The following is a 15,000-nucleotide window of genomic DNA, read 5'->3' on the forward strand; positions in this document are numbered from 1 at the left end:
AGTAAATACAAGTTCGTCTAATAAGTTAAGTTATGCGGACTATCATGGTATAAAATTCTTATTTGTTTACAATTCACCACACCTACCACCGTTTTCTTTTCCCCCATTCTCTCTCTCTCTCTCTCTCTCTATATATATATATATATATATATATATATATATATATATATATATATATATATATATATATATACATATATATATGTATATATATAAAACCATCATTAAGTCTCTTCCCTATTTGTTACCATATCTGTAGCCTATCATTTCTCTTCTCCATCATTCTTTTTTCCCAACAACGTTTTTCCACCGTTGGCTTGGTAGCCCGGCTTCTCATCCTCTCCTCTCTCTCTCTCTCTCTCTCTCTCTCTCTCTCTCTCTCTCTCTCTCTCTCTCTCTCTCTCTCTCTCTCTCTCTCTCTCTCTCTCTCTCTCTCTCTCTATCTATCTATCTCTCTCTCTCTCACACACACACACACACACACACACACACACACACACACACACATACTCACACGCATACAAACACACATTCACACACACGCACACATATGCATACACATGCACACATACACACTCATATACAAACACACATTCACACACGCACATAAACACACACGCATGCACACACACATGATCACGAGTCCAATACGTGATCCAAGGCTATGGTGAATCACACACACGTACACACACACACACACACACACACACACACACACACACGCACACACACACACACACACACACACACACACACACATGCACGTGCACGCAATTCCTACAAAATAAGCTTCTTGCACCCATTTATGATCCTATTTAAACCCAAATCTCCTCCAATACCTTTCTAACAAGGTATAGGCATTACGAGGAATTACGCTGGCCAACAGAATTTCATTTTTTTTCTAGACTAGTTGGATCCCAAAGCAGGTTTTACATATATGTCTGTTTTTAGGATTCTTCTATTCCGTATGATTTATAAGAGACATTGCAGTTGTAGTTCATTCGCAATAAGTGAACATTATTCATGCATGTATAAATGTAAGTATTATTATTTGGCCTTATGGTCTTTTGCAGTCTCCTTCATTCTTATGTTATGTAAAATTAACTGTTTCATGCACAGAATTTCATGGCGGAATCTTTTGACTGACATACTTTCCTTGGACAAAGTTGATAAGCAAAAAGTGAATTTTTAGAATCCTATTGAACGCCTAGATATCTTTTACAACATTGCTAGTTTACTGATCTGTGATTTCCAGGAAAAAGAAATCAATTTTTCTTAACTAACAATCGTGTAACTTTCTTTATTTTCATATAGTTCTTTAATGTTTTGACCTCAAAACAGTTTTATGATATATAGTAATTAAAAAAAAAAATCTTGATTTTTACAATAGTGTTTCTGTGGAATCTATTCCCTGAATATGTGGGTCCTTAGCCAGATCTATCACTAACTGTGAGCAATGAAGGCAGGTTAATTTTCTCAGATTCAACGGGAAGGAGAATAATGCTCTTCCCGCATACTACTCATGCAATTATTTATGCCATTATGGCGGAAGCAAAAACCGATGCATCGGCATCCAATATCATATTCTGACGAAAATCGCTCGTGATGAGAATAGAAATGGGATTTTTTTTGTCCACCAACAACTAAAAGCACTTGAGGGTGGCAATAACCAATCGGAATCTATGACGAAAATACACAGTGACCCAAAAGTCACTGAAGGGTTTTAAATTTCAATTCCAAGGTTTGAAGTTTGTGGAGATACTCCCACTTTTGTGAGAATATGTCCTAACTCCTCCGCCTACTTCGAGTTGGGAACAGACAAAAACCCCGCCCTGCCTTCTCCGGACCAGTCGTCCTTCTTCCTTCTCATTATTACCGTTGCTTTCTTTCTCAATCTGTGCAGTAGTCCTTCAAATATATTTTCAAAGTGTTCACTAAACTCAGACACCCGGGAGGACTACTGCACAGATTGAGAAAGAAAGCAACGGTAATAATGAGAAGGAAGAAGGACGACTGGTCCGGAGAAGGCAGGGCGGGGTTTTTGTCCGTCCCCAACTCGAAGTACGCGGAGGAGTTGGGACATATTCTCACAAAAGCGGGTGTGAGCGTTGCTTTCTCCACGGGTACAAAATTAGGAGATGTTGTCAAGAATAAAAATAAATCAGAAAAGGGTATGGAGAAAGGCGCGATCTACAATATACCATGTGGTGGTTGTCCGTTAGGATATTATGGAGAGACGGGAAGATCAGTGGAGCTACGGACATATGAACACAAAAATGACGTCAGAGCTCACAGAACCTCCAACTCGCTAGTAGTTCATTTAGACCAATATGGTCATCTTCCAGATTGGAACAAGATAGAGGTGCTCCACAAAGGTCTAGAGAAAAAGAAAAAAAGATAGTGGAGGCAGCCTACATTACTTCCCACCCCTGCATCAACCATAGGGAAGGGTTTATAAAATTAGCAGGAGCGGTAGGTACTCTAATTATCAAGGAGGTAAAAAGGACAATTGAGAACGGAGGGAGAAGTGGCATGGTCGGAGTCACATGAGGACGGATGAGAGTAATGAGGGATTAGAGTATGGAGGGAGAGGATCACGTCATGGATGGATTATATAAGCTGTTAATTTTCTGAAACAGTCTTTACTTTTAGACTGTCCTGTTAAGGACGACACGTCAGTGAATAAAACTCCAACTGTTCTTTGTGTTTAAATCACCCCCCTTCCACTCATATATATATATATATATATATATATATATATAATATATATATATACATATATATACATATACACGATATATATATCATTTATTCTACATGGAACCTTATATTTCCTTAAGCATTCGAGGGAAGACATGAATGTTGTCTGCATTCATATTTCATAACTGCATCATACATTCGGGTTTCCAAACACGTGCGAGTTAGTGTCATATTTACGAAAATTGCATGAGACGACTGTTGCATTTAATTGGCTTAATTGTTGTGAGTTTAGGTAATTAGAGAAAGAATTAGTTGCAGGTAATGAGAAGTAGTAATTGGCTGGATTAACCTGATCCCAACTGAATATCAAATATAAATCTGTATATATCAGGTATGCTTAGTAATTATACTATAGCTACAGCATTTTTGGTTAGTCGTTATTTAAAGGATAGTTAAGCATCACGTGATCTCTGAACACCATGACTAAAAGGGACGTCACAACTTTGCTTTGACAATGGACTGAAACAGCTATTACAGATGTAGATTGAAATTCAATTTAATTTTGAAAGATAACTCAGTATGTCCCAATTATTCTCCAGCTTATATTCTATATTCCCAAATGTAAAGTATTGCCACAATATTGTTTGTATGTGTGTATGTATGTATGTATGTATGTATGTATGATATGTATGTATGTATGTATGTATGTATGCATGTATGTATGTATGCATGTGTGTATGTATGTATGTATGTATGTATGTATGCATGTATACATGTATGTATGTATGCATGTGCTTATGTATGTATGTATGTATGTATGTGTGTATGTATGTATGTACGTATGTATGTATGTATGCATGTATGTATGTATGTATGTATGTACGTGTGTGCATTTGTGTGTGCAACTGTGCATACTTGTATATATATATATATATATATATATATATATTATATATATATATATATATATATATATATATTTTATATATATATATATATATATATATACATATACTGTATATATATATATATAATATTTATATATATATGTATATATATACATATACATATATATATATATGTATATATATATATTTACATGTATATATATATACATATATATACATATATATATATATATATATATATATATATTTATATATATATATATATATATATATATATATATATATATATATATATATATTTCTGGGGCACAGGTTTTCTCTAAGGCAATTCTGGTTGAAATCAACTGCACTAGTTGCTTTAACAATCTTCAAGACTGTATTCTTTAATCTGGAGAATACTTTCCTATTAGCAACTGAGAGGGACTGGAAGTAGTCATTCATGACTCTCAAAAGAATATACGCAGTGTATGCCAACTGATATATTTTTGCATAGTAATAGTATTGAACAACTATTGACTCCACCGAAACTATAGTTTTTCGCCTCGTCGTGAGGCGTCTTCAGGGTGAGGACTGCTTTGTAGGATGCTCTGCTATATTGAAGGTCTTCCAACGAATAATGACCGCTGGTTGGACGAGGCGAAAAACTATAGTTTCGGTGGAGTCAATAGTTGTTCAATACTATTACTATGCAAAAATATATCAGTTGGCATACACTGCGTATATTCTTTTGAGAGTCATGAATGACTACTTCCAGTCCCTCTCAGTTGCTAATAGGAAAGTATTCTCCAGATTAAAGAATACAGTCTTGAAGATTGTTAAAGCAACTAGTGCAGTTGATTTCAACCAGAATATATATATATATATATATATGTGTGTGTGTGTGTGTGTGTGTGTGTGTGTGTGTGTGTGTGTGTGTGTGTGTGTGTGTGTGTGTGTGTGTGTACATGCATGTAAACACACGCTACAAAAAGAGAAATAGGAGGATTTTCTTATTGGTGTCTTCATTATCATTACCCCTAGTCTAAAAGTTTAATTTCATGATTTCCTTATTTGATCTTAAAAATACAATTTGTTCGTGTAAATGTATTATAAGAAATACAAATATGGATGGCCACTGATTATTAACAAAAATGTAATTGACACCGAGTGCCAGGCCCTCGGGGTTACACCTTCAGAAGGAGGTGAGGGTGTTGATGGGATTTCAAGGCGAGCGACGGGGAGATGAATCTCTCCGACGTCCTTTTCTCTCGACCGCTACATGCAAATTGCCATCGTTGGTCACTAGTCAAAATAAGTAAATGAATAAATAAATAAATAAGTAAATAAATAAATAGATAAATATTAAACAAACAAACAAACAAATAAATAAATAAATAAAAAATAATAAATAAATAAATAAATAAATAAATAAATGATAAATAAATAAATAAATAAATTAGATACGCGCAAAACCACGCGCGGCGCCACCATCGCCCAATTACACATCGCCATCTTTTGCAGTCCGTTGGATTTTGTTTGGTTTAGTTTCAATGCGTGGAACGTTCAGCGCATGCGCACAGTATTCAAATTATCTTGTTGTTGTTCAAGTGTATGCCCAATTCTACAAAAGCAAACAAATTTTCACCGATTTAAACGCAAATTTGGTTATCAACCTTGGCAAATTAGTTTTCCGAGTAAAAATATTAAGGTAAGGTACCAAGAATCAAATATTTTCATATAAGAAAGAAACTTGTTTTTTAACCTATTTTCTCCCGTAAATGAGCAGCTCAAGCTCGCTGAGTATTACACAATTGAGCTTCATTTTAAGCCATTTAGGCATATTATGTGATACGTCCAGGTCATGTTTGTTTTTGTTTACATGGAAAGTCGGAGATAGTCTAGTAATAGTCGTAGAGGGTGTTGTTCACAAATAATACTTACATTGTTATGGTATGAATTTTAAGGTGTTGGACAGGCTATTATTTATGCTTTGCCTCTTATATAGCCGGCGATGGCCATGACAGAAAGTATATGATTTGAATGTTGTCTTAACTTGTGTACCAAATTTTATCAAAATCTGAGGTGGACCATTTGGATTTGGCACGGAATGGCCCTGAAGTGATTTTAGGGAATTTATCATGGTGAACCAGTAGATTACTTCATTAAGCTTTTTCACCTGTGGCTACGATTGATTTTGACCTGGTAGCTTTGCGCATACATTACTTTGATGGAACATGTTACATGAAAGGTGTTAATAAGAACGGTATAAAAGTAAGGTCCTGCATTGTTTTTGACATGCTCAGGAGATTTGTTGACCCATAAAACCTTCACATTTCAAGTTGCATGTCAGTTGTGCCAGGGGTTTGGATTTTATTGATTATTTCTAAATTGACAACAGTTGCCATGGCAACATGATAGGTGTTAGTAAGAATGGTATAAGAAGAAGGTCCTGCAATGTTAATGACATGCTCAGGTGATTTGTTGACCCATAAAACCTTCACATGTCAAGTTGCATGTCAGTTGTGCCAGGGATTTGGATTTTATTGATTATTTCTAAATTGACAACAGTTGCCATGGCAACATGATAGGTGTTAGTAAGAATGGTATAAGAAGAAGGTCCTGCAATGTTAATGACATGCTTAGGAGATTTGTTGACCCATAAAACCTTCACATGTCAAGTTGCATGTCAGTTGTGCCAGGGGTTTGGATTTTATTGATTATTTCTAAATTGACAACAGTTGCCATGGCAACATGATAGGTGTTAGTAAGAATGGTATAAGAAGAAGGTCCTGTAATGTTAATGACATGCTCAGGTGATTTGTTGACCCATAAAACCTTCACATGTCAAGTTACATGTCAGTTGTGCCAGGGATTTGGATTTTACTGATTATTTCTAAATCGACAACAGTTGCCATGGCAACATGATAGGTGTTAGTAAGAACAGTATAAAAGTAAGGTCCTGCATTGTTTTTGACATGCTCAGGAGATTTATTGACCCATAAAACCTTCACATGTCAAGTTGCATGTCAGTTGTGCCAGGGATTTGGATTTTATTGATTATTTCTAAATTGACAACAGTTGTCATGGCAACATGATAGGTGTTAGTAAGAATGGTATAAGAAGAAGGTCATGCAATGTTAATGTCATACTCAGTAGATTTATTGACCCATAAAACCTTCACATGCCAAGTTATATGTCAATTGGGCCAGTGGTTTGGATTTTATTGATGATAATCTGAAAATTGACAACTTAATAGTTGCCATGAAAAGGCAAATATGGTATGATGGAGATGTTCTACGTTGTTTTTGATATGCTCATGTGATTTTTTTATCCATAAAACCCAAGTATTCCAAATTTAAATAAAATTGGACCAGTAGTTTGGAGTTTGGGTGTATTTCTTTACCAAAATCTTTACATGTTACCACCCTTAATTCTAACATTTTGTTATGGTAAAGTCTGGCCAAAAATGCGAGATAGAAAAATAATTTAAAAAAAACGTATCTCCCTTATTTTTTAAGCTATTTCAAAGATTTAAAAAGCACTTTGTTTCTAATGAAATTGTCTTCCATATGCAACAAGAATTTAAGGGATATATATATGTATATACAGTATATACATTTATGTATATATATATATATATATATATATATAATATACCAAGGCTTTTTCCCCCTTACAAGGGGGGTAGCCAAAAAGAAAAAGGCATAAAATCATCCCCACCCATTCCATCCCTGAATACACTCCACACCCCTCCACCCTCCCTCCTATCTTAGCACCTCCTGAATGACGAGTCATCCCTGCACCTTGTCCACTGCCCTGGGTCAGAAGCAGTGTCGCAAGACACAGCACATCCACAGCAAGGCCGCTTCATTAAATCGGCGACCCCCCCCTCTCCGTCCCCCATTGCATAAAAGGAGAGGACAGGGAGAAATCCCTTCGGGCTGCGTCAAATTTTGCTCACACATACTACCTCAAATGTTGCTCACACATACTACCTCATCCCCCATTCCACCTCATGCAATCACAACATCATCCATATACAACCATTCTCCATTCACCCCTGTCTTCTGTCCTCTCCCGTCCTTCCTCAACAGACATTCCCCTCTTCCCCAAAGCCCCCTTCACCCCATCCATCCACCTCATCCTAGGACGTCCCCTCATGTTCACTCCCTCCACATCTGCCTTCCACACCTCTTTTACTAGTCTTTCTTTTTTTTTTGTTTTTCTTTTTTTGTGCCCGTACCTAAATAAATAGATAAATGAGAATGGAGGAGACTGCAAGAGACCTTAAGGCCTACACCAGGCAGTTCCATGTCGCTTACCACTTGTCATCCATATCGATAAAGTTATCTGATCCTCTCTTAAAACAACCAATTGTTTTAGTGTTAACTACATGGTTACGATGTCTATTCCATTCGCTAACCACTCTGTTGGTAAACCAGTTCTTGCCTATTTCCTTCTTAAATCTAAATTTATCCAAAACCCATTATCACGAGCCCTTCTCTGGTGTCTTAATATGATGACCTTGTCAGCATCACCCTTGTTAAAGCCCTTGTTAGCCCATTATATTGTCCGATAATTTTCTGAAAGTCGCATGCAGGATTCGAACCCACTGCTATCCGCCTCCCGTAAGATCACCTTCACAGAGCATGCAGGGTTCGAATCCTGCATGCGACTGTCAGAAAATTATCGGATTGATGTCGCTGTTACTAGCGAATTTCTCTCACCATTATATTGTATTATACTGAGCTTGTGTCTTCTCTTTTTGTCCTAAGGTGGGAGAACAGGTCAACAACGTCTTGCCCAAGATTCCTTTAGGTCTCCAAGAAGCCGTCGTCAGACTCGTTAGCCGGGATGTGAGACAAAGACCGACATCTCAACTAGTAGCTCTTATCAAGTACTTCTCGTAAGTTGACACTTAAAAGATTTATTTTCTTTTTCTTAAATGTTTTTTTCTGTTTGGCTTATGTTGCTTCTTTTGGCATTATTTAACTTCAGCCCCCTTCAGCACAACGCTCTTAATAATCGTCTGTCATCAGGTAGAACAGTGTTCAAAGGATGTTTTGTGACTAATATTGACTGTTATCAATATACCAAGAAATAAACTTATCTTAAAGATCAAATTTCTCCATTTATCTTTCTCTTTTATCAGTAGTGCTGATAATACCAGCCATTTTGAGTGTAATATTGACAATGGCAGCAACAAGATGATTGATTTTGGTATTATAATTAGCCTCTCTGAAAACTGAAATGTAAAATCAACTACTTTGTTTCATTTTTATTTTATTTTCCCCTTTACAAAAAACTGGAGACTTTACATTATGAGGTTCGATCTAATTTATGAAAGTTTATTTGATAGCACTATATTCAAATTCTAGTGTGAAATCCATTATTATTTAATGATGACATTTAAAAAAGAAATCTTAGCCTAGTGGCATCCTATACAGATTATATTCTGGTTAACGGGGAATAAGTTCATTTCAATGAGGGCAAATGCCCGGGCAGATGATACTAAGTGAGAATTTGCTATTTGGTCTGTGCATTCCGTGAGGGAATGCCTTTGGCTTATGTTTGTCCACGAGCCTTCATATTTACAATCGTGGTTGCAAATACCACCACTTTATTAATGCTGCTTTGATTAAGTTTGTTCTTGAGTCTCTAGGGCATATTTGTAAGCATGTTTGCAAAACTCAGCACTCTATTTATGCTGCATTGTTTATGTTTGTTCTAGAGTCCGTGCATATTCATAAGCGTACCTTCAAATATGACCACTCTATTCATGTTGTGCTCTATACATGCTCTATTCATTATTTGCCTGAAGGGAAATGCGATTGTTCTGATAACATTCAGTTTTCCTGCATATTCTCTTAAAACCTGCCTCGATATCCTTCTCAGTTTTTGTATTTCTTTCCTTTTTCTCTCTTCTTTCTTTTCTTTTCTTCCTATTTGGCTTACCTTTCCTTCTTAGTTTTTCCTTTTGTTCATCAGTCCTTTTTTTATTTAATTTCTTTTTGCATCCGCTATTTTCCATTAACAATTATTTTTTTACAAGTCTACATTTCCCCCTAATACGGATTTCCTGTTTTTTTTCACCGGAAATGTAGTCTAGATTTGCATTTCTTACACATATTTCTTTTCTTCCATGAAGTTCTATTTCTACGCTATATTTCTAATCTACATTTTCAATTTCAACCACTTTCTCACATTGTAAAAAATATAGTTGCCTTTTCCCTTTCCTCTTATGAAGGCGTTCCCATGTTGTGATCATATAGGAGAGGCGTCGGAGAGGATTCTCTCCCGTCACCAGTCTCCAAAACCCATCAACACTCAGTTGTATTCAAGAATATATCCCCCAAGGGTCTGACATTTAGTCCCCAGACCGACTAGTCCCTAACCCGTACAGTGTCAGCGGCAAAAGTCGTGTGCCACAACTGTTTTATGGATTGGACGTCAGCGGTATACGTCGTATGCCGCAATTTAAAAAATTCGCCAAAAATAGGCATTGCGTTAAGGGTCAAATATGTGGTAATGACCAAATATCCCTATCCATCGACTATAAAAGGCATCTAATTTTTTTTATCTATTGACAAACCTGGCAACCCTGGCAGCAATTTTTCGGGAAAAACTTGGGATGTAAAATCGGCCTTTAGGACGTAATCTAGGTGATTCTGGTGTATGAAACGAAGTATGACGAGGTGAAGTTATACTTCGATAGTTAGGCAGGTGCTATTTAGTACGTATTCAGACGTACAGAACTGGCAATTTTGCACTGCCAATTTTTAAAAAATGCATAATACAAAATGTGGCCGGGCAATAATGGTATGATAACAAAGTGATAAATATTTGCAAAAAAAAAATCCACAAAAAAAAATTATAAACACGTTTTCCGTGTCAGACTATTATGGATGACTGAACATTGACTTGAAACATCATAAATGTCAAATTCCTTCACTTTTTGAAAATCTAACTATATTAAATCTTAAACAATTATAATTAATAAATGAGGCTGATATTTTAACGAAACTTAACTTTAAATTGTATTTTGCTTCTGGGAGATCCCTTTTTAGTGTCCAACAGTATTCAGCCAACATTGAAGAGCTCCTCTTCTCTTGATACCGGTTTTCCATGTTTAGAATGTCCTGTCCTGGTGAAACCTCTCACCGTACTCGTCACTGACGGCGCCGAGGTTTTCAGGGGAAAGAGTCCAAGTGAGAGTCTAGGAAGTGAATTTTTAGACTCATACTGCATCCCAAGGCCTTGAAGGATGTCAGTAGCTCTTTTACGATTTCAGAATAGTTATTTGCTTTGTGATTCTCCGAAAGCCCTGTACAAACTCTCTTAAATGATAGCCATGCAACTTTTTTCAAGATAATTTAGCTCTTCATCAAAATTCTGGTTTCTCATCAGCTCCCTAATCTGTGGTCCAACAAAAATACCTTCTTTGATTTTTCTGTCATTTACTCTAGGAAACTTATTTTTCAAAATAAGTGAATCCCTTGCCAGTTCTATCCATACCTTTAACAGAATTTTTCATCAACCCTAGCTTAATGCCCAAAGGAGGCAGATATATATATATATATATATATATATATATATATATATATATATATATATATATATAATATATATATATGTATATATATATATAGATGTATACATATATATAAATATATATGTATATATATATATATATATATATATATATATATATATATTTCTGAATCAACAAGAGTAAGATTGACAACATTCTTCTCTCCTGGGGTCAGAGATCGTTTCGGCCACATTTTCTATTCATAATGATTTTTCTTATCACGACTGTCCCACTCACAGAGAAAGCAAAACATTTTGTGTAACCTAGCTGCATTCCAAGTAAAATTGCCACAAGCTTTAGGTCACCACAGATATCCCATTTATGTTCTTCGTACTTAATTTTTGCAATAGAAGCTTTATATTCTCATATGTTTTCTTCATGTTAGCTGCATGGGCCAGAGGAACAGAAGGAAACTTATTTCCATTTTAGAGCAAAACAGCTTCCAGGCTCACTTTTGAAGAGCCACTCATTCATGTCATATTTATGGTTAAGTTCCTCTATAACATAATATATATCATTGCAAAGCACCACATCATCCGTAAGTGAGAAAAACTGCTCAAAATCACAATGTCGCTTACGATAGAATCTAACTTTGGGTTCTTTCTAGAGAAAATTCCAACCCTTTAACCTGGAAGCAAGAAGCTCAGATTGCTTTTTTGACAAGTTTAAATTCCGCATAAGACCATTTAGATCTCCCTGACTCAATAAATGCGGTTCACTTGAAGAACAGATTGGCTGGAAGTCCACGTCTTCTGTTTGTTTTTCCATAACTTCCTCACTTGACTCATCATCACTTAGCTCCATTTGTTTTGGAGGGTCAGGTACAGGAAAGTCTTGACTGTGAGGTACTGGTCTCATGACAGTTGATAAATTTGGATATTTGACAATATGCATGTTGATGTTATACTTATATTTGTAATGCAGAAGTAGCAATCTAAAGTATGGTCTTTTGGTTCTCTCCAAACCATAGGGATGGTAAAAGGCATATGGCGTGAACCTTTCGATCATTCAGTGAGAAGCTTGACACAGGTTACACAACACACATGCGGGGCCCAGCTTTTATCCTGAGCCCCCACTTTTCAGCCAAAATAATGTTCATAACACTTTTTAATAGATGGCATGAAACACCATCTTTGTTACTTGGATGTCAATACACCGCAAATAAAGCAAAATCAGTCTGGGTAGTTTATACAGTTTCTTGGCATTGTGAAGGTAAATGGCGGGTACGCTACTGTACAATATTACAAACTTATTAACACACAAATGTGCACTACATAACCTCACACCAGCACTTCAAACGTAGTAATGCCAAACGTATAACAACCTCACGCAGTGTTGCCAAACTCAGTGTTGTCAATCGCTTGATAGAAATTTATCCCATGTAACACATGAAATGTAACATACCGTAAAACACAAAAAATGTGGGAGATGGAAAGAATTGGGCATTATTATTGGATTCTGCATGCAAAAACATATAAGATACAGCCATTGTTTTCCTTGAGACAAATTCTTTGTTGACCAGTGTTATTTATCCAATTATTTATTCATCAATTCAGCTGTCTATTTATTTAGTTATTAGTTTTGTGCCCTGATGGTGTCATTGGAAGCATGCTGGCCTCGCATTCGCTAATTTGTGGGTTCGAATCCCTCACTCCTCTTCGATTCTCAGTAGTGACTGTTACTCACCTGTCCTAACAGTCCCTGTAGGGCAAAGGTGACGGCTTCGGCCGTAGCTACTCAGCTCCTCCTGTCGTAGGGCCCCTCACCATCGCCACCATCTTTGTTATGCTGAGATTGGAAAAAGGAGTTTCGTTTCAGTAAATTTACAATTATACGTAGAGCTTCCTTGGTATTCCCCGTTTGCTCGCAGCCCGGCATTCTTCGGAATCTGGGCTCTTATCCACTTACTAAACAATTTGGGGAAACGCTACTTACCTTGAGCCCTCATAAATATCAAATTATATGCGGAGAAGCTCCTTCTCTGTCTTACCATCCCGTCCCTTTTTCTTCTTAATTTTTTTTTTTTTTTATGCGAAATTGCACTTGTACTGAATGAACTGTAATTGCGCCTTAGTGTAGTGTGTGTGTGTGTGTGTGTGTGTGTGTGTGTGTGTGTGTGTGTGTGTGTGTGTGTGTGTGTGTGTGTGTGTGTGTGTGTGTGTGTGTGTGTGTGTGTGTTTGTGTGTGTGTGTTTGTGTGTGTGTGTGTGTGTGTGTGTGTGTGTGTGTGTGTGTGTGTGTGTGTGTGTGTGTGTGTGTGTGTGTGTGTGTGTGCGTGTGTGCGTGTGTGTGTGTGTTTGTGTGTTTGTGTGTGTGATTCACCATGATCTTGGATCACGTGTTGGATTCGTGATCGACAGCTATTTCCCTCCCTGAAGAGCTCAGAACTCATATATGACCGATCTATGGGTAACGCTGTGAACTTACACGCACACACACACCCAACATCCCCGCCCACAAGAGTCGGAGTAACTACTCGCAGCGCGGCAATACTAAAAATTATTTCAGCCTTGGGCGGGATTCGAACTTGGACCACCGTAGTGGCGGCCGCGAACGTCATAACTGCGCTATCGAGTCGTGTTGTGGATGTGTGCATGTATGTGTTCTGTGTGTATGTGTGTGTGTGTTTGTGCGTGTGTGTGTGTGTTTGCGTGCATGTGTGTATGTGTGTTTCTGTATATATAAATATATATATATGTATATATATATATATATATATATATACATATACATATTGTTTTTGTGTCATTATGACTTTTGGAAATAAACTCTCCTACTGGGATTTGAACCTTCGACTGAGCGGCTTGATTTTTATAAGACGAAGACCGCACTATCGTGCCACCACGACCCTACAAAGCGGGGTGAATTAGTTCACGGCCTAATCGTTCCGCCGAGGGCACCTGGGTGAAACACGGTATGTACTGCATTTCATCAAATCCTTTATGCGGGCTAGCCTTCCGACAAGTGTTTTTGTATCATTATGACATTTGGAAATAAACTCTCCTACTGTGTATCGAACCCTCGCCTGAGCGGCTTGTTTTTTATAAGGCGAAGACCATCCCATCGTGCCACCATGACCCTACAAAAGGGAACAACCTAGTTCACTGCCTAATTGTTCCGTTTTGTAGGGTCGTGGCGGCACGATGCTACGTTCTTCGTGTTATAAAAACAAGCCGTGTGTGTATTCACTTGGTCTTTGGATCACGTGTTGGACTCGTGATCGACAGCTATTTTCCCTCCTGGAAGAGAGCTCAGAGCTCGTAGGTCCGATCTATGGGTAATGCTATGACCTTGCACACACACACACCCCCAACTCCCCGCCCACGAGAGTTGGAGTAACACCCCTCAGCGCTGCGATACTGATATTATTTCAGCCCCGGGCGAGAGTCGAACCCGGACCTCCGTAGTGGCAGGCCAGAGCTCTAACCACAGCGCCATGTGTGTGTGTGTGTGTGTGTGTGTGTGTGTGTGTGTGTGTGTGTGTGTGTGTGTGTGTGTGTGTGTGTGTGTGTGTGTGTGTGTGTTTATGTGTGTACGTGTGCCTTTGTGTTGTTATTTTTCAATCCCAAAATCATTTGCACAGTTGATTGGAAGAAGAGTGAATGCCATCGACACTCCAATTTGTTTTGATATATCAAAAATATTCTTATTCCGATTGCCACCAGACCATTCTAAGAATCCATGGAAAACATCCTCTCCAATCGGCCAATTACATAAAATGGAAATCAAGTTAACGGGGCCAGTAATGAAGTTAAGGAATTAGATTAACCCCCTCAAGCGCTGGCACAGTCTAGGATTTTTATCTTGGATGCTTACAGATCAT

General features: G+C 37.4%; 1 protein-coding gene across 1 annotated transcript in view; it reads left to right on the top strand.

Moving 5' to 3' along the window:
• bma (SCY1-like protein bma) overlaps positions 1-15,000 on the top strand; it is a 926,084-nt gene that overhangs the window by 724,017 nt on the left and 187,067 nt on the right. The window contains exon 7 of the mRNA XM_076196685.1: positions 8,363-8,493. Within this exon, the coding sequence (XP_076052800.1) occupies positions 8,363-8,493 (131 nt within the window). The remainder of the gene's footprint in view (positions 1-8,362; positions 8,494-15,000) is intronic.

The sequence above is a fragment of the Oratosquilla oratoria genome, chromosome 13 (assembly GCF_046742065.1).
Source record: "Oratosquilla oratoria isolate Oo_2021 chromosome 13, ASM4674206v1, whole genome shotgun sequence".
In the NCBI taxonomy this organism is placed as follows: domain Eukaryota; kingdom Metazoa; phylum Arthropoda; class Malacostraca; order Stomatopoda; family Squillidae; genus Oratosquilla; species Oratosquilla oratoria.